The sequence below is a fragment of the Carassius auratus genome, chromosome 28 (genome assembly GCF_003368295.1).
Source record: "Carassius auratus strain Wakin chromosome 28, ASM336829v1, whole genome shotgun sequence".
Lineage (NCBI taxonomy): Eukaryota > Metazoa > Chordata > Actinopteri > Cypriniformes > Cyprinidae > Carassius > Carassius auratus.
Window position 1 is genome coordinate 2,155,366 of NC_039270.1, and position 23,449 is coordinate 2,178,814.

The window sequence follows — 23,449 nt, forward strand, 5'->3', positions numbered from 1 at the left end:
GCGAGAGGCGGATCTGCGGAGATGGGTATAAACGGAGGTCGGAGCCAGCTCCAAATGGGCGGGTAAGCTCCAAATGGGTGGGACTTCAGCTCCAAGTGGGCTGTACAAACCTCCAGAGCCTTTTGATTGGTTTATTTAATGTCATGGGGTTAATGCACGCTGCGAATCCCCCCCCCCCCACCAAAAAAAAAAAAAAAAAAAGAAGACGTCAACTTCCCAAGGCTTTTCAGCGTCAAGAAAGAGGAGTCTGAAGGGGTAAGTTTAGACTTGTACAACATATTACAAGTTGCGAAAAAGTGCAGTTGATGTTTTAGTCTTGACGTAGTTTAATCATGATTACAAGATCATTGCATTCAAGTTTGAAAATGGGAGGACGTTCATGTGCAATTTTTACCTTCAAAACTCATATTTACGATTATTCCAAGAGCACGTTAAGACAGCATTAGCAGCACAGATAAATTACATCTTTATTGTGTCTGTTACCCTTTTGTGCTAAATATTTCTGCAATACATATTTTGGATTTACGCTGTAGATTATGGACACTGAAGACTATAAGCAGGTATTGTTACTAACGTTATGTAAAATATGCAGGCCTATGTATTAACTGCACTGATATTTAAGCGATCAATAACTATTAATAGATTTAGTACAGTGTTCTATCAAAGTTAAAACTCCTAACTGATAGTGCTTGACTTTAACAAAGCTGGTCATTGTTTCAAAACAATTTTAAAATGTTATCTATTTTTACGTGTAACGTTAATCCATATAATGTAATGCAATTGAAATATTTGGTTTAATTACCAAATTAATTTTTCAATTTAATAATCATAACAGAGTGGATATATGAGGATAACTGCAGTGTCCACTACCATGCATTACATATCAACAGGTGTAAAATTAATTTTGTCATTGTAGGAAACACAAACAAACAAAAACATTATGTGTAAACTTTGTGTTACAGAAAGTTCAAGTCTGGGTGGCCAAAAGTTACATTTCAGTGATCTGGTTACCGCCTCTCTCTGCAAACCCAAAGGATCACTTTCCTGTAAACTTGTTTTTGTTCTTTCTATGCATTTTTGACTAATGTGTGTGTGTATGTGGGTCTTTGTGTGGATAAATTATGTTCATACTTTAAAGGTGGACATTTGCAACAGTGCTTGTCCCTAAAATTGCTCCAGGGGTATGGTCAGAGACCGTCCTAAAGGACAAATGTTGGAATGTAAATGACATTACATTCTGTAGACGTCTCACATAAATGTGCATTGTACTTTAGTTAATGTTAACTTGTCAACAGTGAATTATTTTAGGATGTCATTGGACTGAATGTTTAGTGACTAATGACACTTCATTCCAGTAAAAATATAATCCATAGCATTGGAGTGAAAGCAGCAGCAAAGTGTTCCAATGGTGATAAAAATCAAGCAGGTTAAAACCTCAGGTTCCTTAAATATCTGTTCTACAGGACTGTTTGGGGTTGGACAGATTTTGTAATGGTTTTGAAGTCTGATGCTCACCAGACCTTCATTTATTTGTTCAGAAATGCAGTAGAAACATTCATATTGTAAATTGTAATAATATTTTACAATAACTCTTTTCTATTTGAGGCAGCAGCGGATCTACCCCAATCATCATTAACGGGACCACAGTGGAGAGAGTGAGCATCTTCAATACCTTCAAATGTCCTGCAAAGAGTAGCTGAGCACATGTCGAGAACATCTCTCCCCTCTCTGCAAGACATCCACACCAGAAGATGTAAATCTAGGGCTGTTAAGATCCTTAAAGACCCCACCAACCCATCTGCTACAGTCAGGCAGACGCTTCTGCAGTCTGATGGCAAAGACGGAGAGGCTCAGGAGGAGTTTCTTCCCTCATGTTATCAGACTACTAAACATGGACATTAAACACACTGCACTTTATAGACTGGTTGTTTAGGGCTACCCAATAACTCTCTGCACACTGCGCTTTTTTGACAACCTAACTATGCAACTCATCCTCACTGCACATTGTTTACATCTCTGCACATCATCTGTGTAGCAGTTTCTATGTACCATTTCTACAAATCATCTGTGTAGAAGTTTAATACAGTATATTGTGTATATTTCATTATTTGTATTTAATTATCTCCAAAAAAAAAAAATTTTGTATTTTTTTCCTGTTGTTTCATTATTTGTATTTAATTTTCTCTTATTTTTTTTTGCACAGTCTAAAAAGAGTATGCCAGACCTACATTTCACTGCTTTTTGCATGTCATATAACAAATAAAACTTGAATTTTTAATGGTTTGGAGCGTTACCTGTGATTGATTTGGTGATTAAAAGGATATTGGGAAATGAGTGTCTTAAATTGGACTTTGGTACCAATAATATTTTCCAAGTCTTGGAATGTTTTTTTTTATTATTATTATTATTATTATTATTATTATTATTAACTCTTGTATTACTATTTAGCTTTTTTTTCTTTTTTTAAATTAAATGTTTATTTGTAAAATGTACTTCCACGTGTGGCCTTTTGTAATGTTGTTTCACCTAGAGCCAAGGGGGTTGTAACAATCTAAACAATATAATTCTCCCTCAGATTTCAAACTTGCATTAAAGAAAAACATTCACATACAGTAAACATTTTATTGCTCTAAATTACTAATTCATTTTCTTGATACTGATATAATTATACAATTAATATCATTTAATATACTTGAATGTTTGCAGTTGTCACAAAATTATATAACCTCTTGTTAATAAAATTTAAACTACAATGAAAAACAATAAATCAGTTTTTCATTAGTATCGCTAATTATGCCATCCTCATTCGCGCGCACCCCGGCAATGACGCAATGTGAAATTTCCGCCTAAACCCCGCCCATTTGTAAAGTCCCGCCCACTAGCGGCAAAAGTTCCTCCCACTTGGAGCTCTCCGTGAAGTCCAGCCCACTTGCGGCAAAAGCTCCTCCCACTTGGAGGTCTCCGGGCTGCAGCGATACCTACTTGGATCTGCGCCAGAGCGCACGTGAATGAGCTGCATTCATTTTCAGATGCAAAAAAAAAAAAAATCCCTGGATAGCCTAGATTAGGCCCATATTCACAAATGTGTTAGCTATGGAATGAAATATCTGATATTCCGATTGTCAAATACATGCAAGTGGAAGTGTATTGTTGTTTAAACACCTTTATAACGATTGCGTTAGTTGAGCTGTATGCGCGATATAATTGTATGACACAAATTTTTAAATAGCCTTAAATCAAACACATTTTAATTCAGATTCTGTATATATGTGTGTGTATATATATATATATATATATATATATATATATATATATATATATATATATATATAAACGGAAAACATAAACAACGGAAAAAAAACAGCTGGCTGATCTTTTTCGTCTGTTAACTAATGACTCATGCAGCCGTTCGCGCGGTTGTGATTTCGTGTTTCCCCTATGTCCAACCGGACCCGCTCCCATATCCGACACAGTTCGATATATTTCACCCGTTTCAGCCAAATTTGCGGGTCACCCGTCGGGTACCCAAACCTGTACAGGATTCTAACTGTGCGTTCACACCGCCGGCGTCGAGAGCGTCAAAGTGGCTGGAAGTCATTCATTTTCAATGTAAGCCGGCATCGAGCAGCGGCGAGGACTTGGCCGTTGAGAGCATAGACATCTATACGTAGATGCCTCGTGACGTGCTGGAGAGTGATCCAGTGCTCCGCCATACTGGTTGGGTCTCTCCACTCAACGCTAGCACCAGAGTCAATCGGATTCAACAGAGAGCGAGCAATTATGTCCGTATTTTGTGCAGTTTACGGTTGCAATAACCGACGCAGTATTGATACCAGATCGCATGGGATTACATTTCACAAGTAAGATTGAACAATAATTTAGGTTATTTTACCCTTTATAAAATTATGTCATTGTAACTAACGTTACTTACGTGTAACATTCAGCAGGAACTGGTAACACAACTTACTCTCTCTCATTATCTCTTGCTGTTTTTTTTTCTCTTCACACTTTGAAGGTTTCCCAGTGATACAGGCTTGAGGAAGTAATGGAAAGTTGCTATAAGACGCAATGGTTTTGTTGTGACTGAGTCGTCAAAGCTCTGTAGTGAACACTTCAAGCCTGATGATTTTGACAGGATGGGTCAGATTGTCAGGCTTAGAGATGGTGCGACCCCATCTGTCTTCAACTTTCCATGTCATCTCCAAAGAGTAGGTGTATTTTACTCTACATGCTAACAGAGATGTCTATTCATATGTAAAACAAAAAAACGGTAAAACCGTTAGATATTTCTGCATGTATAGGAATTAGTGATGTATTGTGTATTAAAATATACTGTGGGATACTAAAACCTTTTCAAGTGTTTTTAATGAAGTTGTTTTTAAGTATTATGTTTATTATATTTTAGCTTGCAGTGACAAGGAACACAAAAACTTCAAGTAAAGCTGAAGAGAGCCTACCAGTGCTCCCTTGCTTTCTGCAACTCTTTTCAGAAATACTCATACACTTATATGTGTATGAGTATATGTTATAAATAAATACACACCTTCTTTCACTGACATTCTCTCATACACGCACCTTTTTCTCTTTCTCATACTCATGGTGCTGGAATTGATATTACGGGTAAGAAAGTAAGAATGTGTGCCTGCACATATGCAGTGCTATGCACCATACAATTGTGAGTGGTTTGATATAAACATCACCGCAAATATTTCATCCTTCTTTCTAATAGGACCACTCCTATGCATTGCCCAATTCTTCTACTCGTCTAAAGGCCAGACTCACTGAAGCTTTGGCTAGAGTGGAGAGTCTAGAGCGGGAGAAGCAAAATGCAAAGACCCGGGAACGGAGAGCAAAGAAAACAGTAAAGAGTCTTCTGGAAGATCTGAAGGAAAAGAACCTTATAAATGAGGAGTTGAATGAAAGGCTTGGCTTCCACTCTGGTAAAAATAAATTGATAATACAACCTTGAATTGTATGTTGTTTACACTCTTTGTCAGACTTTACGAAAGGTATTATTTCAAGGGAACTTTCTAACTAGTCTGTCTAACTAGTTTAACTGAATTTCAGATCTTCCGGTAGACCTCTTTTCAAAGCGGGGCCATGAATACACCAAGGACCAGAGAGAGTTTGGCCTCACACTGCACCTCCATGGTCCGAAAGCCTACAGTTACCTGAAGGATTCTCTGCATCTTCCCCTGCCACATCCACATACATTGCAACGGTGTAGTACATGTTTTTTTTATTACACGTTCTAAACATACTGGTTAAAATACTTAAAACACTTCAGCCCTACATAATGTACAACAAACATGGAACTGATGTAAAAGTTTTGAGCTATTTTCTCTATTTTTAGTAGTATTGGAAAAAAGAACAATTATAGAAAAAATTTTAAAAGTGCCCAAAATAGGGATCCCAGGGTTGAAGCACTTAAATAGCTATTTATTTTCTTTTTGTAAAGGTGGATGCAATCAGTGGATGTGGATGTTGGACATGTTGAAGAGAAGACGTGAAGAAGACCCTGCTAAATATGGCTCTGTGGCCCTCATGTTGGATGCCATGGCCATCAAAAAACATGTCCAGTACAATGACTGGATATGTGGAAATTGCGAATGGCATGGATGAGACTGATTTAGTCACAGAGGTGCTTGTTTTTATGGTGGTAGGAATACAGGGTCATTGGAAAGCTCCAATTGCCTACTACCTCACAAAGTCTCTGACTCCAGACACACAGAAGGTCCTGGTTGTCCATGCTCTGGAGGAATTGCATGCACGTGGCATAAAAGTGGTCTGCATGACAATGGATGGACATGCCTCCAATGTCAACATGTGCAACCAGCTCGGGTGTCAGCTAAAGGGAAACCCCCATGGGCTGTTAAAAACCTTCTTTGAACATCCAGTGACCGCTGACAGGGTGTCTGTGTTGATGGACGCTTGTCACATGTTGAAACTGGTATGCAACATGTTGCAGGTTTACAGCCCGATAACCAGCGCCACTAGAGAAATCGCCTAGTCATACATCGTTGAGCTCAACAATGTCCAAACAAAAGATGGATTGCATGCGGCCAACAAGATAACAAACAAGCATGTTCAATTTGATGGCCAGAAGATGAAGGTGTCCCTGGCTGCTCAAACACTGAGTCACTCTGTAGTGGTAGCACTGCGCACACTGAGGGACCTTGGTTATTCACAGTTTAAAAACTGTGAAGCAACGGCAGAATTCATTGATGTAACATAAGATTCAAAATTACTCACATCATGAAATAGACTTTAATCATATCACCCATTGAAAATAATCTGTCTGTGGATTTTGCTTAGACCAGGTTTCGTGCTGTACAACGGTGTAACTATTTGTTTGCTAATTGTTGTGTAAGTGGTGAAGATCATTGAATTTAATGTATAACGCACAATAACGCTTTGTTCATTATAAACGTGGGATTATGAATTATATTGAAAACGTTGTACATAGAAAACTTGGCATAATGTACTCTGAGTGTAAAAATAGCCACAATCATCGTGAAGCGCGCAAGCTATTTGCAAAGATTAAAGATTAATATAAAGGTCAATAAAACGTTACACTCACTTGTTCTTCTGGAGGTGAATCAGGAACACGAATAGTTGGTACTGATCCTTTTTCAGGAGCAGCTTCTTAGCAAATAACCAGCTTTATACTGACCCTCGTTTGTAAAGCAGTCTGGTGAAATGATTCGCGCAAACATGACAGCATTGACCTTGATCATGGGGAATATTCCTTTCGAAAACAAACTCAGCTCAATGAACGGCGTCGGCGCGTGCTATGATTGACAGCTCTCTCACAAGGGCGGGTCTATGTTGAAAAGCTGCTGTCAATCAACCATCATGGGAGAGGCGTCGATATTGTGACGTCACAATATCGAACAGCTTGATTTGAGACAGGAGGAAACATATAAGATAAAAAAAAAAAACACTGGATGGATTTTTATCATTTTATGATGGTTGTGTACAGGCACTGCCAACACACATTTCAGTACAATCAACTTGTAAAAGTGCATGTACCATTATATGACCCCTTTAAAGTAACATTGACACAAATTTTAACTGTAATGCAAAATGGATATTACAATATTTGGCATTATTTAAACGTGATATATCTTTTTTTTTTTTTAGAAAATGTAGTAAACAGTTGAAAGTAAAACAAATTGTGTCTGGATAACATGTTTGTGAAGGAGTTTAAAGAAAATATTGTGACATTGAATATTGCTGTTGAATTTTTTTATTTTTCAGAACCAGATCATTTATGAACATTAAATAACATTCACGAGTTCACATCTACGTATATTAATACCGTAAGTTTATGCGTATTTGGCGTGCTGTCCGGGTGGAGGGCTCCGAGCTCGGGATGTGGCCCGAACCCAGAGTACTCCCCCCGGTTGTGGTAAGAGTAGATGGATCTATAAGTGAGGAGAAATGGGGTGGAGGAGGGATGCTGAAAACCGTCAATGAACAGAGATAGGTTCTGCTGTTATTTATACCTTGTCATGAGTTGATTACTGATTGGTCTCCACTTGTGTTAATCAGGTTAATGAACTGCGACTGTTCCTCCCGAACTTTGTTATAAAACAGCATTTCACGAGTTCACATCTACGTATATTAATACCGTAAGTTTATGCGTATTTGGCGTGCTGTCCGGGTGGAGGGCTCCGAGCTCGGGATGTGGCCCGAACCCAGAGTACTCCCCCCAAAAACAAGAGAGCAAAAGGACAGCCGCCGGACTACGAACCCCCCAAACGCAGAGATTTGGCGGGCTGACGTTTTTAGAAGTATGGTCGTTTGACCAGGAGATCTTGCATTGCCTCTGGCAGAAGTAGAGGAGCAGGCAGGTCCTGTTGGTTAATAGTTGAGGAAGAAGCGGTTACGATGTCGGGAAGACGGGCTCCACCGTCTGCCTGCGAGGTGTAATGATATATTGACTAGATGCGTAATGTATCTGCTGGGAGGCTGAGGCTCGCTGGACAGATAGAGGAAACAAATTATATTCCTGCATTCACTGGGAGACTGAGGCTCGCTGGACGGGTAGAGGAATGAATAGGTATTTACTGCGTCCGCTGAGACACTAGTGCTCGTTGGACAGACAGAGGAAACCAATAGATATTACTGCGTCCGCTGGGAGACTGAGGCTCGCTGGACAGATATGGGAGACGAATTATGTCCCTGCGTCCGCTGGAAGACTGGGCTTGCTGGACGAAGAACAGGAAGAGATGGATGCATACTGCGTCCGCTGAGAGACTAGTGCTCGCTGGACAGGCAGAGGAAAAATATGTATTTACGGTGTCCCCTTGGAGACTGAGGCCCAATGGACAGGTAGAAGGAATTAGATAATTACTGCATCCACTGAGAGACTGGTGCTCGCTGGACGGGCAGTGGAAATGAATAAATATTTACTGCGTCCGCTGAGAGACTCGTGCTCGCTGGACGGGCAGTGGAAACAAATAAATATTTACTGCGTCCGCTGAGAGACCTGTGCTCGCTGGACGGACAGTGGAAACAAATAAATATTTACTGCGTCCGTTGAGAGACTGGTGCTCGCTGGACGGACAGTGGAAACGAATAAATATTTACTGCGTCCGTTGAGAGACTGGTGCTCGCTGGACGGACAGTGGAAACGAATAAATATTTACTGCGTCCGTTGAGAGACTCGTGCTCGCTGGACGGGCAGTGGAAACGGATAAATATTTACTGCGTCCGCTGAGAGACTGGTGCTTGCTGGACGGACAGGGAAATCAATGGATATTTCTGCGTCCGCTGGGAGACTAGTGCTCGCTGGACAAACAGTCGAAAAATAGATGTTATTGAGTCCGCTGTGAGACTAGTGCTCGCGGACTGATAGAGGAGACAAATAGGTATTTCTGCGTCCGCTGGGAGACTGAGGCTCGCTGGACGGACAGTGGAATGAATAAATATTTACTGCGTCCGCTGAGAGACTGGTGCTCGCTGGACGGACAGTGGAAACAAATAAATATTTACTGCGTCCGTTGAGAGACTCGTGCTCGCTGGACGGGCAGTGGAAATGAATAAATATTTACTGCATCCACTGAGAGACTGGTGCTCGCTGGACGGACAGGGAAATCAATGGATATTTCTGCGTCCGCTGGGAGACTAGTGCTCGCTGGACAAACAGTCGAAAAATAGATGTTATTGAGTCCGCTGTGAGACTAGTGCTCGCGGACTGATAGAGGAGACAAATAGGTATTTCTGCGTCCGCTGGGAGACTGAGGCTCGCTGGACGGACAGTGGAATGAATAAATATTTACTGCGTCCGCTGAGAGACTGGTGCTCGCTGGACGGACAGTGGAAACGGATGAATATTTACTGCGTCCGCTGAGAGACTAGTGCTCGCTGGACGGGCAGTGGAAACGGATAAATATTTACTGCGTCCGCTGAGAGACTAGTGCTCGCTGGACGGGCAGTGGAAACGGATAAATATTTACTGCGTCCGCTGAGAGACTAGTGCTCGCTGGACGGGCAGTGGAAACGGATAAATATTTACTGCGTCCGCTGAGGGACTCGTGCTCACTGGACGGACAGTGGAAACGGATTAATATTTACTGCGTCCGCTGAGAGACTGGTGCTCGCTGGACGGACAGTGGAAACGGATAAATATTTACTGCGTCCGCTGAGAGACTGGTGCTCGCTGGACGGGCAGTGGAAACGGATAAATATTTACTGCGTCCGCTGAGAGACTGGTGCTCGCTGGACGGACAGTGGAAACGGATGAATATTTATTGCGTCCGCTGAGGGACTCGTGCTCGCTGGACGGACAGTGGAAACGGATGAATATTTACTGCGTCCGCTGAGAGACTGGTGCTCGCTGGACGGGCAGTGGAAACGGATAAATATTTATTGCGTCCGCTGAGGGACTCGTGCTCGCTGGACGGACAGTGGAAACGGATGAATATTTACTGCGTCCGCTGAGAGACTGGTGCTCGCTGGACGGACAGTGGAAACGGATAAATATTTACTGCGTCCGCTGAGAGACTGGTGCTCGCTGGACGGGCAGTGGAAACGAATAAATATTTACTGCGTCCGCTGAGAGACTGGTGCTCGCTGGACGGGCAATGGAAACGAATAAATATTTACTGCGTCCGCTGAGAGACTGGTGCTCGCTGGACGGACAGTGGAAACGGATAAATATTTACTGCGTCCGCTGAGAGACTGGTGCTCGCTGGACGGGCAGTGGAAACGGATAAATATTTACTGCGTCCGTTGAGAGACTGAGAGACTTTTAAATTAAATTTTTTTTTTTTTTTTTATGTTTGAAAACGGCATATTATGCAGAGGCTAATGCGACTGGGAATGTGGGGCATCAAAGCTGATCATAAACCCTTGTTGAAATTCACGTCACTTATTGTGAAAACTGAACAGCTTATTTCAGTGAAATGGCTTAACATGATGACTTTTTTTTTTTTTTTTTTTTTTTTTACATATGGGGGAGGTACAGAAAAGGCTCCTGGGGGTTCGGTGCCCTACTCAAGGACACCTCAGTCATGGCATGGCCGGGCCGTGGCTCGAAACCCACATCCCTAGGGTTAGGAGTCCACTCTCTAACCACTGGGCCCTGAGTTCCCCCTCCTTGACTGTGGGAAGAGTAGACAGGTTAGTAACATTTTCAACCTTTGTTCATTTTCAACCAATGTGGAGGAAGTTTTTTTTTTTTTTTTTTTTGCGCAGTATAAAATAAGAGGCAAAAATTATTTTACTATTGTAAATATGAGTTTATGACAGCGTTTATAATTAAACCTCGGTAGCAATAAATTTACCGTTGTCTGAGACATCATGAAATGTTCTTTAGCATCATGGCCATATAATGTAGTCATGGTTCTGGAAGGTTTAGCATGGTTTCCAGAGATCTGGAGCTGATTCTGGGTAGCTCGGTGGTTTGTGACTGTTGTCTCGTGGCGCGCTGTCTTTAAAGGGGCCGGTCACCTATCACCCCTTTTTTTTTTTTTTTTCTCTTCTCAGGCGCGTCCGCACCGCATCGAGTTGAAAACATCTCAACTTTTCAGGATGCCGCAGCGCAAGAATATCAGACCGGAACCAGGAAGTTGGTCACCAGATCACGGGGTAACCAGTTAAATTGCATGGAGACACCGGAGAGCGCCTAGATGTTCCTCTGAGGTGCTCGCTCATCGCAGTTGTGCTGCCGTGGTACACCATATCAGTTTTGCAAAGGGAACAAAAAGACATTTTATTTGTCCTCTGTTTAAAGTATTCTCATACTTTTAATAACAGTGGTCTCTGTTTGTGATAGAATGCAACTTCTTCATTCGCGTGATTAGTTCAGAGATAATTTCTTCGTTTTACACAGAATATGCCAGCAGGTGGCAAAAGAGTGTATTATGTGTTATGTCTTACGTCAACGAACGCATTCACTTGTTACAAAAACTGATCTGGCTTTATTAAAATGTGTGTATAATCGCGTTCGATATAGGAAGTCTAATTGAGTTGTTCAGAGTTGTTCAGATGAACAAAGCACAGGGTTTCTTGCCTAATTAGCATTTTAATTGTTTGGTCAGACAGTTTGTATATTATATATTCACATCCATAAATCGGGGATTAACCTTTCTTTTACTTTCTATGGATTAAAACGTGGAGTTGCTAAATATCAAGACGAGCGTATGTGCACAGTACTGTACCTATAACTGCGCTTTGCATTTTCGAGATTGACATGCTAAAATAGCAGATTAACCCAGTTTACTCTAATTCAAATGTTCGCGAACAAGATAAGCTATGTGCCAGTTCATTTAATTAACAAACGACATGTATCCGTTCATTCAGTTCGTTCACGAATGACAAGTGTGCCAGTTCAGTCATTTCACTCACGAACGATAAGATCTCTAGATCTAGTTCAGACTCATATGAAACTCGTTCATTGAAGGGCGTATTCGTTACTACATTCAACAAATCACATACTCTGTCACATCTCATACTCGAAGGCTATCGGCTCGATGTTGAGTAATTCTTTGACAGGATGAACGGTTGTTACCCGGTTCACTGAGCTGCGCATGCGCTGCTTAAAGTGCCGCGCTGCTATGAAGGGAGGAACTTTACTGAACGAGAAATATGAGTCCGTGGATAACATGAACGATTTGTTCGCCTAAAAGATTCGTTCACCTAAAAGATTCGTTCAAAAAGAACGATTTGTTTACGAGCGACACATCACTAGCACTAATGGATACATCTGGAACACTGGTTTCACGTTGTAGTATAGACTGTGGAAACAGAGGCTTCTGAAAACTATGAGAATCATTATGCTATGAAAATCATTATGTCTGTAAAACATACCAACAGACATGATTATGGCAATAACGTTAATTGCAGTTATGGGCTGTTCACTTACAAGCAGTTCTAAAGAGATTTACTTGCATGCTTTCATATTACGGTCCTAGAAAAACTCCTGCGGCAAAACGAGGGTATAATGATCACGCCAGTAGATAGTGAAATATGTCCCCAAGAAAATTGGTCCTGCCAGAATAATTGCATGAAACTTGTCTGTAAAACCTCAGTGAGGTTAAAACATGCACGGTAAGGCAGATAATATCTTTGGACATTTCAGTGTGGATGATGACTACCTCATGGCCTGATTTAACAAACTTTAAGCCTCCTTTCCACAGCACGCGACATTTGTACACGATTGTCGCATTTCTCCCTCTCGCGGCAGGCGTGCTTAACTTGTATGAATGTATGAATACATCGTCACAAATCAGATTACCCCCTAAATAAAAACAGTAGGTTTTCTGGGGCTAATTACGTAAATAATGGTTTAATAATTATTTCTGCCATAATTATTATGAACCACCATTTTACATAAATTATGTTGAAGAATAATGTCAAGGTTAACAAAATATAGGTAATTCTGACCTCGCACCGAAAGATCACATCCGGTCGGGCGTTTGCACACGGCCTGGTCGCAGAAGTTTAAATATTTGAACGCATCCGAGGCTCAATTTGGATCTGAATTTCCACATACATATGTGATCGGAACTCCACGCGGCTCTCGCACTACTTCTGGCCGCAAACCTGTATTTACCGTCTTCATCTGAAAATGTATTGATTTATGACGCACGGTCTGCGCCGCTAGAGAAGGAGGAAAAAGCCGCGGTGAAAGGCTGAGCCGCAGCGGGAAGTGAAAGAGGCTTGCTGCGGTAAGAACTGAGGAGCGGGCTGGTTGAATGCCTGCTGGTGCTGCGATTCCAGCGCTCAAAGAGAGCCCGGTCTTGATCGGATCAATTGTGGTGTCAAGCGAGGCGAGCTTGAACTTTGCACAGTCTATTGGCCACGACGTGTGGCTTGGCAAGAAGAGCAGCTGTCGCGATGACGTTTGATGGTGCTCAACGGCCGTGTTTAATGATCATGGTCAGCAAAGTAGCAGATCTGAAAAATCGCCGGTATGGATCTCCTTGTTGGAAGGAAAATTTCGTCTGTGATAAGATGACGGACAGCGCAAACCGGGATGCTGAAAACCGTCAATGAACAGAGATAGGTTCTGCTGTTATTTATACCTTGTCATGAGTTGATTACTGATTGGTCTCCACTTGTGTTAATCAGGTTAATGAACTGCGACTGTTCCTCCCGAACTTTGTTATAAAACAGCATTTAAGGAACACATGAATTATCAAGTTATCAAAATAAATGGAAAAGCAAAGTGTTAGTTTAAACAATTGTGTAAAAAAAAAAAAAAAAAAGAAAGAAAAAAGATTCATTGCCAGGGTAAAATTGGAAATAAAAAAGTATTCAAATATTAAGTGAACAGAAGTTATAATAAAACAATAAATTAAATTGTAAGAATTAAAGTGATAGAACAAAAACATTTGTACATTAACATAGACTGAATTATAAAACATACAATTATAGAACACATGTTAGTTACAATAAATGTATCAGAGTATAATCAAAACAGTTTAACAGTTAATAATAATAATAATAATTTTCAGGTTGTACAATGAAATAAAGTAAAATACCATGACTATGTATTAATGTATGTGTGTGTATGTTATGTCTGTAATGTGTATGTCTAAAGGGTTAGTTCACTGCTAACCCTAACCCTAACTAACCCTTTATTGTGCCTTAGGGCGGGCGTACACGGTGCAAATTCGGATGGTCGGAAGATCGTATGTCCACGCACACGTCACGAGTGAATTTATCGGAAAATCGTAATCATCTCAATTTAGCTGTGCATTCTTAATGTGGTATTGTTATGTTTACAGACACCAACTTCTGAAGAACAGTGGCGGAAAATTGCTGAACAGTTTGACATGAAGTGGCAATTTCCTCATTGCCTTGGGGCAATAGATGGGAAACATATCTTCATTCAACCCCCAGCCAATAGCGGCAGCACATTCTACAACTACAAGTCCAGGTTTTTTTATTCTGTTGATGGCTGTAGTGGATGCCAATTACAGATTTATCTACACAAATGTGGGAGTTCAAGGCAGAGTTTCAGACGCAGGTTTATTTGCACAGTCTGATTTGCGAGCTGCCTTGGATGACAGAAAATTAAACCTTCCTCCTGCTGAGGCTCTACCAAACACCAACATCATCATGCCATATTGTTTTGTGGGAGATGAAGCTTACCCACTGAGAAATGACCTGCTGAAGCCTTACCCCCACAGACGATTACAGCCTGAACAACGCATTTTCAACTAAAGGCTATCCCGTGCAAGACGTGTTGTAGAAAATGCTTTTGGAATTCTAGCAAACCGCCTCAGGGTGTTCCGCACAACCATCTGCCTTAATCCTGACAAAGCAGTTACTGTCACTTTGGCTGCACCGTGCCTTCACAATTTCTTACGTCACAAGCAATCAGATGTCTACCTTCCACCTGGATACACTGACTGGGAGGATGAGAACCATCAGCTCCACGATGGGACATGGAGACAAGAGAGAACCCTGCAGTCAGTTAACATGGGAGAAGGGGAAAATCCAGCAATAGCTGCCAAAGAGCAACGTGACCATCTTAAAGAATACTTTCTCTCCCCATCTGGCTGTGTACCATGGCAAGATCAGTATGTGTAATGGATAAACTAAAAAAACAACAACAACAACACTTCATTGTCTATGTTTTCATTATTATTTTTTATTTTCTTGTTATTACCAGCATTTTATTAACAACATGTTCTATAAGATGTCAAACATTTTGAGCGAGTGAAACACAAAATATTTAAGATCACAAATTGCAATAACAAATTTTGTGTCAAAACACAAAAATCCCAATAAAAACTAGATAAAATTACATCAATCAAAAGTTAAGCATTCTGTGTTTATTTCTGTGTTGCCTACAGCATTTTTTAACCATATTCTAGCCAAAATAATGGCCAAAAAACAAAAAAACAAAATACAACTACAGCTCTTGTAGCTGATTGCACCCTGTATCGTCTAGCTGATGCATTAATGTGTAATTTGGCTGGGATATTAAGGGGCGTGGGGGTGCGGATGGTGGATTAGCAATGTATGTAGGATGGGGAGAAAAGTAACTTCCAGACATGGGGAAGCCTGGATGAGTTTGCATAGGATGCACAGAAATTTCACTTTCTTGAGCATCATAAATCTGAGACATTATGGCTCTTTTTAGTCTCAGTACTAGGACAGGGTTTTTAATTCGGCCAAGTTCCTCCCCCACCTGTTTCCCAAAGGAATTCTCCCCTTTTTCCTCTCTATTAGAAATTCGGTCTGCAACCTTATTGAGTATTGCAAGTTTTTGTTGCTCAATGTTGTTATTTTTCTGAAGCCTGTACTTGGCCCGACGTGATGTATTTCCAAAGGCAGGTGGTCCAGAGGCAGGTTGTTCCTTTTCACAAGTGTTTGTGTGTCACAAGAACTCTGCTCTGAACCAGGTGACAGATCAGTGTCATTTTCCAGATCACTGTCTGCTCCTCCTTGAGCACTAGTGTCGTCTTCAAGCTGTAAAAGATGCAACAATTAAACAATTAAAATGTAAACCAGGAAAATGACAACTGCCTTCCTTCCCACTATCTTCTTAAATTATCCTACTCTGTCCTCCTGTTAACATCATCTATACATCTGTATCTCTTGCTATTTATTTTTCCCTCCCAGTTTTCTCTCTACCTATTACATCTACTTACTTCCAAGCTACTTTGACTTGCTCTCTGCAAGACAAATGGCTTCAGGAACTGCAAATGTTGTAATATCCACTTCTGCCTTGCTGTTGGCTGTTTAAAGCCACTACCACTTGCTTTTTCTTTTATAAGTTTTCCAAATTGGGTCCTGAGCATGGCCATTCTTGTTTGGATATCTTGTACTGTATGAACAATACCAGAAAAAAAAGCCATGTTATATTATTCTGTGTAACTATGCTGTCTCTGTGTATGTAGGGTGACCAGACCTTTTTTCCCTTATACTGACATATGAGAGAAAGGTATAATGTAAATGTCTATAATGACATGGTTTATGAGGACAAAAAAAAAAGCCTAGTCGTAATACTATAGCTAGCATAGCATAACTGTAGAAATTAAAAAAAGGGGAATTAAAAAGCCTAGTCGTAATACTATAGCTAGCATAGCATAACTGTAGCTAGCAATAGGTAACATCTCACCTGATAAATGTAGCTCTTGGGCGATCTGCTGTAAAATATCATCACGGACGACCCTGTCATGGTACACACTGCTAGAGACATCATACAGCGCTCGCTGTTCCTGCCAGAGTTCAGCGAGTTTATCTTCTTTGTCAGTAGTCCACATTCGCCGTGGCGCTGCCATCTTCGTCTCTCTTCTTCTGTGGTTTTCCTAGTTCGTGATTGGATTCGTGAACTTCAGATAGCTCAACAAATCGGCTCATTCAACCGCACAAATGGCACGAATTCAAACCGATAGCTCACAAACTTTTTAGACATGTTTAAAAATGATAGGGAGGTCAGGAAGTGCTCATAAGCCACTCTGCTCGGCTCGTAATTCATCGCAAATGATACGAGCCGCGACCATACGAGAATACGCGATTTCCACACGATTGAAAAAAATCGCATGCGAACTCGTACGACAGCAAAAATCGCACCGTGTACGCCCGCCTTAAAGGGATTGTTCACCTAACCATGGTGACATGTCTACTGATCTTTGGGGGGTTTTGTTTATTTTGGTTCTATGACATGATTGTCATCTGTGTAAGTCACAGTCACAGGCCCACATGTTAAAAGAAATTCTTCAATGTCCTGTGCATCTAGGTATTGTGTGCTTTGTTTTCTAATGAATCTAGTCAACACAGAATTTGCAATTGTCAATGACAGCTCATTCTCTTCAAGCTTGAAAATCAATGTGCCATTACATTTTGAAATGTAACTCTCCTGTTTCCTCAGTATCTTACAGGTAGTACACCTGTGAAAATTCAACTTTGTGTTGAAGTCTGATTGTGTGCTGTGACACTTGGGACACAGTTTTTTCATGGTAATTGTGCTGCCCTCTATTGTTTGTGTAATTGTGTTGGTTTGTGTATCAACATCTTCTGTCTGATGTGGTGGTCAATAAAACTGCTGTGTTTTGTTGTGTAATTTTTGTGTTTCTTGTGGTTGTCAAGTACGTTTTACCACTAAATGTTCTGGTTGACAGGTTTGTAAATTCGTAAGTTGTACCAATTTTTACCATATCTATCTGATTGTCCCATAGGGACAGTTGAATCATTCCTGTTTGGTCTCCTATTCTGCAGGACTTGACTTCGCTCTCTGTGTCCCGGATGGTCATCATGGTGCTTGGTTTGTTGAGGCTTGAAATTGTTGCGTTGAGTTTCAAAATCTGTAAAGTAGAGTAAATAGTTAATAATGTATTTAAAACAAACAACCTATAACCAGTGTGTTTGAGTGCCACATTTTAAACTATAAGGTGTCACTGAAGAACAGTGAGTAGTGAAATTCCTCAGGATATGTCATTCACAACTATCAGAAATCATAACAGCTGTGGTACTTGGATAAACCACAGCTATTATGGTTTTTGATATTTATGTATATATATATATATATATATATATATATATATATATATATATATATATATACACCACACACAACATTATTTTAATAAAGACTGTTTTTTGTGGACTAACATTTGTGAAATACTTTATTCAAGACATACTGTAAGTTAAAACCATGTAGTTTTTTATGCCTCTTTACAAACATTTTGCAGAGTCTGTAAATTGTATGTAAACATTTGTTACAATTTGTATTTAAATTGAAAGCAATACAGTTATGATGGTTAAATATTATGGTTTAGTTTAAAAGATAGGGTTAAAACTAAGCCAGGTTTAGGCTTTAATTCAAATAGGAGTTTCAAGTAGCTTTTATAATTGTGCCTTTTTAAAAACGTACTGGTGTGCATCTTGAGACAAAACAATGGCACTGAGCTATTTTAATGTCCTATTTGATGTCAAAAGTAAGGCATAATCCTGGCTTAATACAACCCCTGGCAAAAAGTATGGAATCACCCCTCTCAGAAGATGTTCATTCAAATGTTTAATTGTGTAGAGAAAAAACCAAGCACATATATGCCACAAAACAATTTTCACTCAACAAAACAATATTCTGGCTGTATAAAACACTTACAAAAACAACAAAGAAAGATAACTATAGTCAATTACAAGTGTTTTTACAGGTCAAACAGAGGAAAAAAATATGGAATCACACAAATCTGAGGAAAATTATATTGAGGAGGTTTGCAGGGGAAGTCTAGTCCACTTGTCATGTCTACAGTTGTTTCTCGTGTGCATTGTATATGTTGAAATCTTCGCTGTGAGCTAAAAAGTAGAGTACGTAGATGTATTGTGAGTTAATTTATATGGGAACAATAAGAAAACAGGTAGTCCATTTTGTAATTGTATTCATTATAAATGTAGCATTTATATTGGGTACAGAAATGTAAATGTAACAACTGATGAGTATTAATTTAATAAAGAATAAGCGTTGCAGTTTTGTTTGATTAACATGAATTACAGTAAGACAGTAGGTATTTATAATGTGAAGGCAATTAAGATAGAATTAATGCACAGATTGATACACCTGATTTATTTTTGAACTCTTCGCGATCACTTGAGACACAATAGTTGCAGATATGGGTATTTTGACATGTTGTGTGTCCATCAATGTACATGGATACGCAAATGATAATCAATTCGGACTTCGCGCTCTATCTGAATGTGATCCACTTCTTTGTGAGTGAGCGCGCTTTGGATGCGGTTGTGAGCGAGTAATTAAACACCACTGTCTTTTCCAGATGTAGTCTCGTTTAAAATCATTAAATGGGTAACAGATAACCGACTAAGAAAAAAAATGCAAATGATAACGTTTCTTAATCACATGCTGAACCGCAAGTGGTTCACGGATCAAGTACGATCCGTTTAACCCCTTATTGAAAGTGGTACAGTTTGCAGGAACTATTAAAAAAAAAAAAAAAAAAAAGAGCCCGCTGTGTAATAACGAAGAGATATTCGTTGAATAAAATAATTGTCGGATAAAACCGTGGTTTCTTGTAAAGACAAAAAGTTTGTATGACTTTCTCAATGCTAAAGACGTAATATATCGTGTTTAATAGCTTTACAAAATATGTAGGTTATTTCTTGTAATTTAGCTTAATTGTGTATCAGTTAATAAACATTTAAATGTGTACTGTTTTTGGTACCAATTAATACATTTGTAATAGTTTGCATAGAATAAAATATTATGTAGACTAATGTTGATAAATGGGATAATAAAAAAAATAAAATTATTATTATTATGGTAAAGTTATAGAACACATACTTACCAATTGTTTTTCTTGCATTTCTGAGTTTGACCGGGGTCTCGTTTCTCTCTGCCGTGATGATGCTGTTATGTTTTTCAGGCGTGAAGAATACAGTCTGATGGTATTCTTGTCTCGATGTTTGTATTGTACAATTAAAATACCAGTTATTTTTTTTTATGTTTTTATTGGCGAAACTGAATGAAAATATCCAGTTATTGGGTCGTCGTCTTTGTTTGCGTTTTTCTCCATTTCTAAATGTTTCTTTAGAAGTGTTGCTGATTTGGCGGGCTGGTGTCTTCTTGAGCGCAATTGAAGCTGTTTTTGAATATCGCGGGTTTTATATATTTTTCAAATCGAGACGAAGTAGCCTATACGCCTGCTTGTTTTTGATTCGCTGAAATCCAGTTAATGTTTTTTTGTAAAGAAATGGCAGCCTATCAGATTAAAACTACGTTAGTTTGAATACAACATGATAAGATTTACCATTGAAATTACGTTTATAAAATGGATACAGTTTAAGAATAATGTATTTAATTTAAGTGTTTTTTTGTTTGTTTTTTTCAATGTAGATTTAAAAAAAAGGTACTGTATATGTTTGATTTAGGCTATTTGATTTGTCATCAGATAAACTGATGTTAAACATTTTATTAAAAAAAAAGTTTTAGGGTGATGGAAGATTCGAATAGGATAGGACACAAGGACAAATCGACAGAACAGCGACAGGTGAGAATCTAACGTGAACTGGGTCGAGTGTATTTTGCTATCTGTGAACATTCTGGCTTTAAATAAACAGGCATATGTTTAGGAAGTTTGAGTTATGAGATTTTTACGGTGTTAAAAATGAAACTAAGGTTTTTAAAAAATGCGCTCGAGACTCGCGCTCTGCTGCGTTCTATTTTGGAACGTTCGTGCATTGTGACATCACAGTCCCTTATAACCGCGCGCTCGCAGACTGTCTTCAGTCAGAGACAGTGAGAATCTGAGCGAGTTTGATTGCTAGAGAAGATCTACATACGAAAGTCTGCAGACACAACACACACAGTGTACAGACTAAAGTCTACTAAACACTCGAGAGTTTGTCCACTCACTCTCAGCGTCACGATGTGTTCAGCATCTGAGTCCGTGTCTAATGAGACAGAAGCGGCTGCGTGGCTGGATAACATCAGCTTCTGCAGCGGCTTCTGTCAGTGGATCGACGAAGAGTTGATCGATTCACTGCCAGCTGACTCCCAGCAGCCTGTCGAGTCAACAAGGGCTTCAGAAGCAGAAGCAGTGAGTGCACAGCCTTCTGCTGAGAAAAGCCCCACAGGTCAGATTATTCGAATAAATAAACCCTTTCATCTCATTATAAAATAACACACTTTATATAGTCAACAAATACTTGCATAACTTTTTTTTGTGAGAAATATTGTAGTAAAAAATTAGCCTCACAGTTTTTATTAATGGTTTTTGTAAGGGGACGTTCACAGAGAAATAGTGTTTGAAATCCACTGCTCTACTTTTTCATTATTTTCTAAGCAAACATGCACTACACAGACATCTTTAATAATCACTGATGTTTAATTTGTGGTCAGACATGTTTCTAATATGTTTCTTGTTGTTTTTCTTCAATGAAGAGATTCGTACTGGAGGAAACAGGAGGAGCAGAATCCATGCGTTCTTCAAGAGAGCCTGGAAGGCCGTGAAGAAACCGTTCCTCCGCTGCAGACGGACACGAGTGGAGTCTGATCCTGATCCGGCGTCTGTCCCGGGACCCTCTGAGCTCCAGAACGAGCCTGACACCGAGCCCACATCTGCTCCAGATCTCCCCGACTGGAGGCCAACTACCAGTGAGTCTGCTGTCAGATGCACACTTACTTTATCAGTTTTGAAGTGTTCTTACTTTGTCATCCTAGTATCACCTACTTTAACACAGTTATAAACCTTTGCTTGTCTAACAAATATTAATAACACATTTCATTTTTAAAGAAACATTTGTCACATGGATCTTATTTAATCTGTTTTTGCTACAGACAGCAGTGCTATTATATCAGACATGTAATTTAATATAAAATAACAAAGCATATTCTGTAACCTCTTGTGTTTTTCAGAATCTTTGCACAAATTGTACACAATGCAAGATTTGATAGGAACAGGAAGCTTCGGCAAGGTGTATAAGGCAATCCGAAAATCCGACGGTCGAGAGGTAACACGCTTTTACTGAACATTTGGCTCCTTGTGTAGAGATCCATGTCCACTTGATCTGAATCGTGTTTAAAACAAAAGACATATTGGAGAATGTGAGAAATATTATTAATATATGTATTTTTGTCTCTCTTTGCAGGTTGCCATCAAAACAACACGGAAATGGAACAACTGCTGTTCTCTTCAAATAGTGAGTTGTCAAAGAGTAAAGAACAGATGTTTAGTTGTTGAAAGCTCTCTAACGGTTGGTGGTCTTGTGCTGTTCTCTAGCCTGGTTGTTCCAGACGTCTGGCTACAGAAGTGGGGCTGATGCTGATGTTGAGACGTCCTCCAGTGTGCCCCTACATCATAGAAATGTACGAGTGGTTCGATCGGCCCCTGGTCTTCTCGCTCGTTCTGGAGTTCCCTCAACCCTGCGTGACCTTGCGAGAGTTCATCATGGATTCGTCAGGACTGAGTGAAGCGGTCGCGCGTGGCTTCATGCGTCAGTTAGTCCTGGCGGTGCAGCACTGCATAAACCACGGCGTGTTTCATAATGACGTCCATGCTGACAACGTCCTGGTGAACACCGACACTCTGGAGCTGAAGCTGATTGACTTCGGCTCCGGTCACCTGCTTGACAGCGCTGGCTATGACAGCGTCAAATATATAGGTCAGCTGCCTTTTCTATTGCACTGTGATTTACTTTGTTTTCTGAAAAATATTAATCATACAATGTCTTTCTTCCAGGAGCATTCCTGTTCTGCCCACCAGAGGTCTTCTCCAAACCCAAATACTACGCCGTCCCAACAAACGTCTGGACTCTAGGTGTGACGCTGTACATGATGGTCAACATAAAGCTGCCTTTTTCAAGTGTCAAGCAAATATTGAAAGCCTGTCCTTTCCCTTGGAAAGCTGAGCTATCCAGCGGTGAGAAACTGATAAACATTTACCTCTCACTCTAGCTTTTATCAGATATTTGAGAAGGTGTTTACACACGTCAGCTCTGGTGTGTTACGTGCTCTTGACTAACCGTCTCTCTCCTCCAAACTTTTACAGCATGCAGTGATCTGATCCACCAGTGTCTGGAGCGCAGTCCAGCGAAGCGGCCCACGTTAGAGCAGATCTTACAGCACCAATGGTTTGAAAGTCAGCTCTAGGATGAAGACAGGCGTTGGATCCTTCTGTCCTCTGGGTCAGACGAAGAGAAGATCTGCAATTGTTCTCATTAGAGGTCAAGTACTGTTGTATTTTTCATTTCTGAATTATGGTCAGAAAACGAAGCAGTTATTGAACAGTACTGAACTGACTGGAAGACATTTTAATTTTCTGGTCCTCTTCTAAATAACATGATCAGATGATGAAACAGAGACTGGATGAAGACAGGGTCAAGAATACAGTTCCTCAGAGGACACACAACATCCAGTCGGCTGAAGAACCCAGGACTAGACAGAAACTACACAAGACAGAGACGGAAACAATGTCTCATTCTCTGGAAAATATGAGCCATAGACCTCTGATTTCACATGAATGCAGTT

General features: G+C 40.1%; 2 protein-coding genes and 1 long non-coding RNA gene across 3 annotated transcripts; all 3 read left to right on the top strand.

Annotated features, from left to right (window-relative positions):
- Positions 1 to 538: 538 nt before the first annotated feature.
- LOC113047521 (uncharacterized) lies at positions 539 to 2,302 on the top strand. The gene is made up of 3 exons (XR_003276279.1): positions 539 to 560; positions 963 to 1,046; positions 1,610 to 2,302. It is a non-coding gene; the product is annotated as an uncharacterized LOC113047521 (long non-coding RNA).
- Positions 2,303 to 3,627: 1,325 nt separating this feature from the next.
- Positions 3,628 to 5,376, top strand: LOC113046532 (THAP domain-containing protein 6). Its single transcript, XM_026207345.1, has 4 exons — positions 3,628 to 3,862; positions 4,054 to 4,214; positions 4,730 to 4,940; positions 5,068 to 5,376. The coding sequence occupies exons 1-4, from the start codon at positions 3,781 to 3,783 to the stop codon at positions 5,253 to 5,255; spliced, it is 642 nt and encodes a 213-aa protein (XP_026063130.1). The 5' UTR covers positions 3,628 to 3,780; the 3' UTR covers positions 5,256 to 5,376.
- Positions 5,377 to 20,700: 15,324 nt separating this feature from the next.
- On the top strand, positions 20,701 to 23,360 carry LOC113047464 (serine/threonine-protein kinase pim-2). The gene is made up of 8 exons (XM_026208849.1): positions 20,701 to 21,057; positions 21,365 to 21,577; positions 21,839 to 21,933; positions 22,072 to 22,122; positions 22,203 to 22,584; positions 22,662 to 22,841; positions 22,971 to 23,145; positions 23,269 to 23,360. The coding sequence occupies exons 1-7, from the start codon at positions 20,850 to 20,852 to the stop codon at positions 23,069 to 23,071; spliced, it is 1,230 nt and encodes a 409-aa protein (XP_026064634.1). The 5' UTR covers positions 20,701 to 20,849; the 3' UTR covers positions 23,072 to 23,145; positions 23,269 to 23,360.
- Positions 23,361 to 23,449: the final 89 nt, after the last annotated feature.

Bases quoted from the DNA above. Each gene is read 5' to 3' on its own strand.
- LOC113047464 (XM_026208849.1), top strand. From the start codon at position 20,850: ATGTGTTCAGCATCTGAGTCCGTGTCTAATGAGACAGAAGCGGCTGCG. The intron at 21,934-22,071 runs GTAACACGCTTT...CTCTCTTTGCAG, and splicing joins GAAAATCCGACGGTCGAGAG to GTTGCCATCAAAACAACACG. The intron at 22,842-22,970 runs GTGAGAAACTGA...AAACTTTTACAG, and splicing joins GAAAGCTGAGCTATCCAGCG to CATGCAGTGATCTGATCCAC.
- LOC113046532 (XM_026207345.1), top strand. From the start codon at position 3,781: ATGTCCGTATTTTGTGCAGTTTACGGTTGCAATAACCGACGCAGTATT. The intron at 4,215-4,729 runs GTATTTTACTCT...TCTTTCTAATAG, and splicing joins GTCATCTCCAAAGAGTAGGT to GACCACTCCTATGCATTGCC. The intron at 4,941-5,067 runs GTAAAAATAAAT...ACTGAATTTCAG, and splicing joins AAGGCTTGGCTTCCACTCTG to ATCTTCCGGTAGACCTCTTT.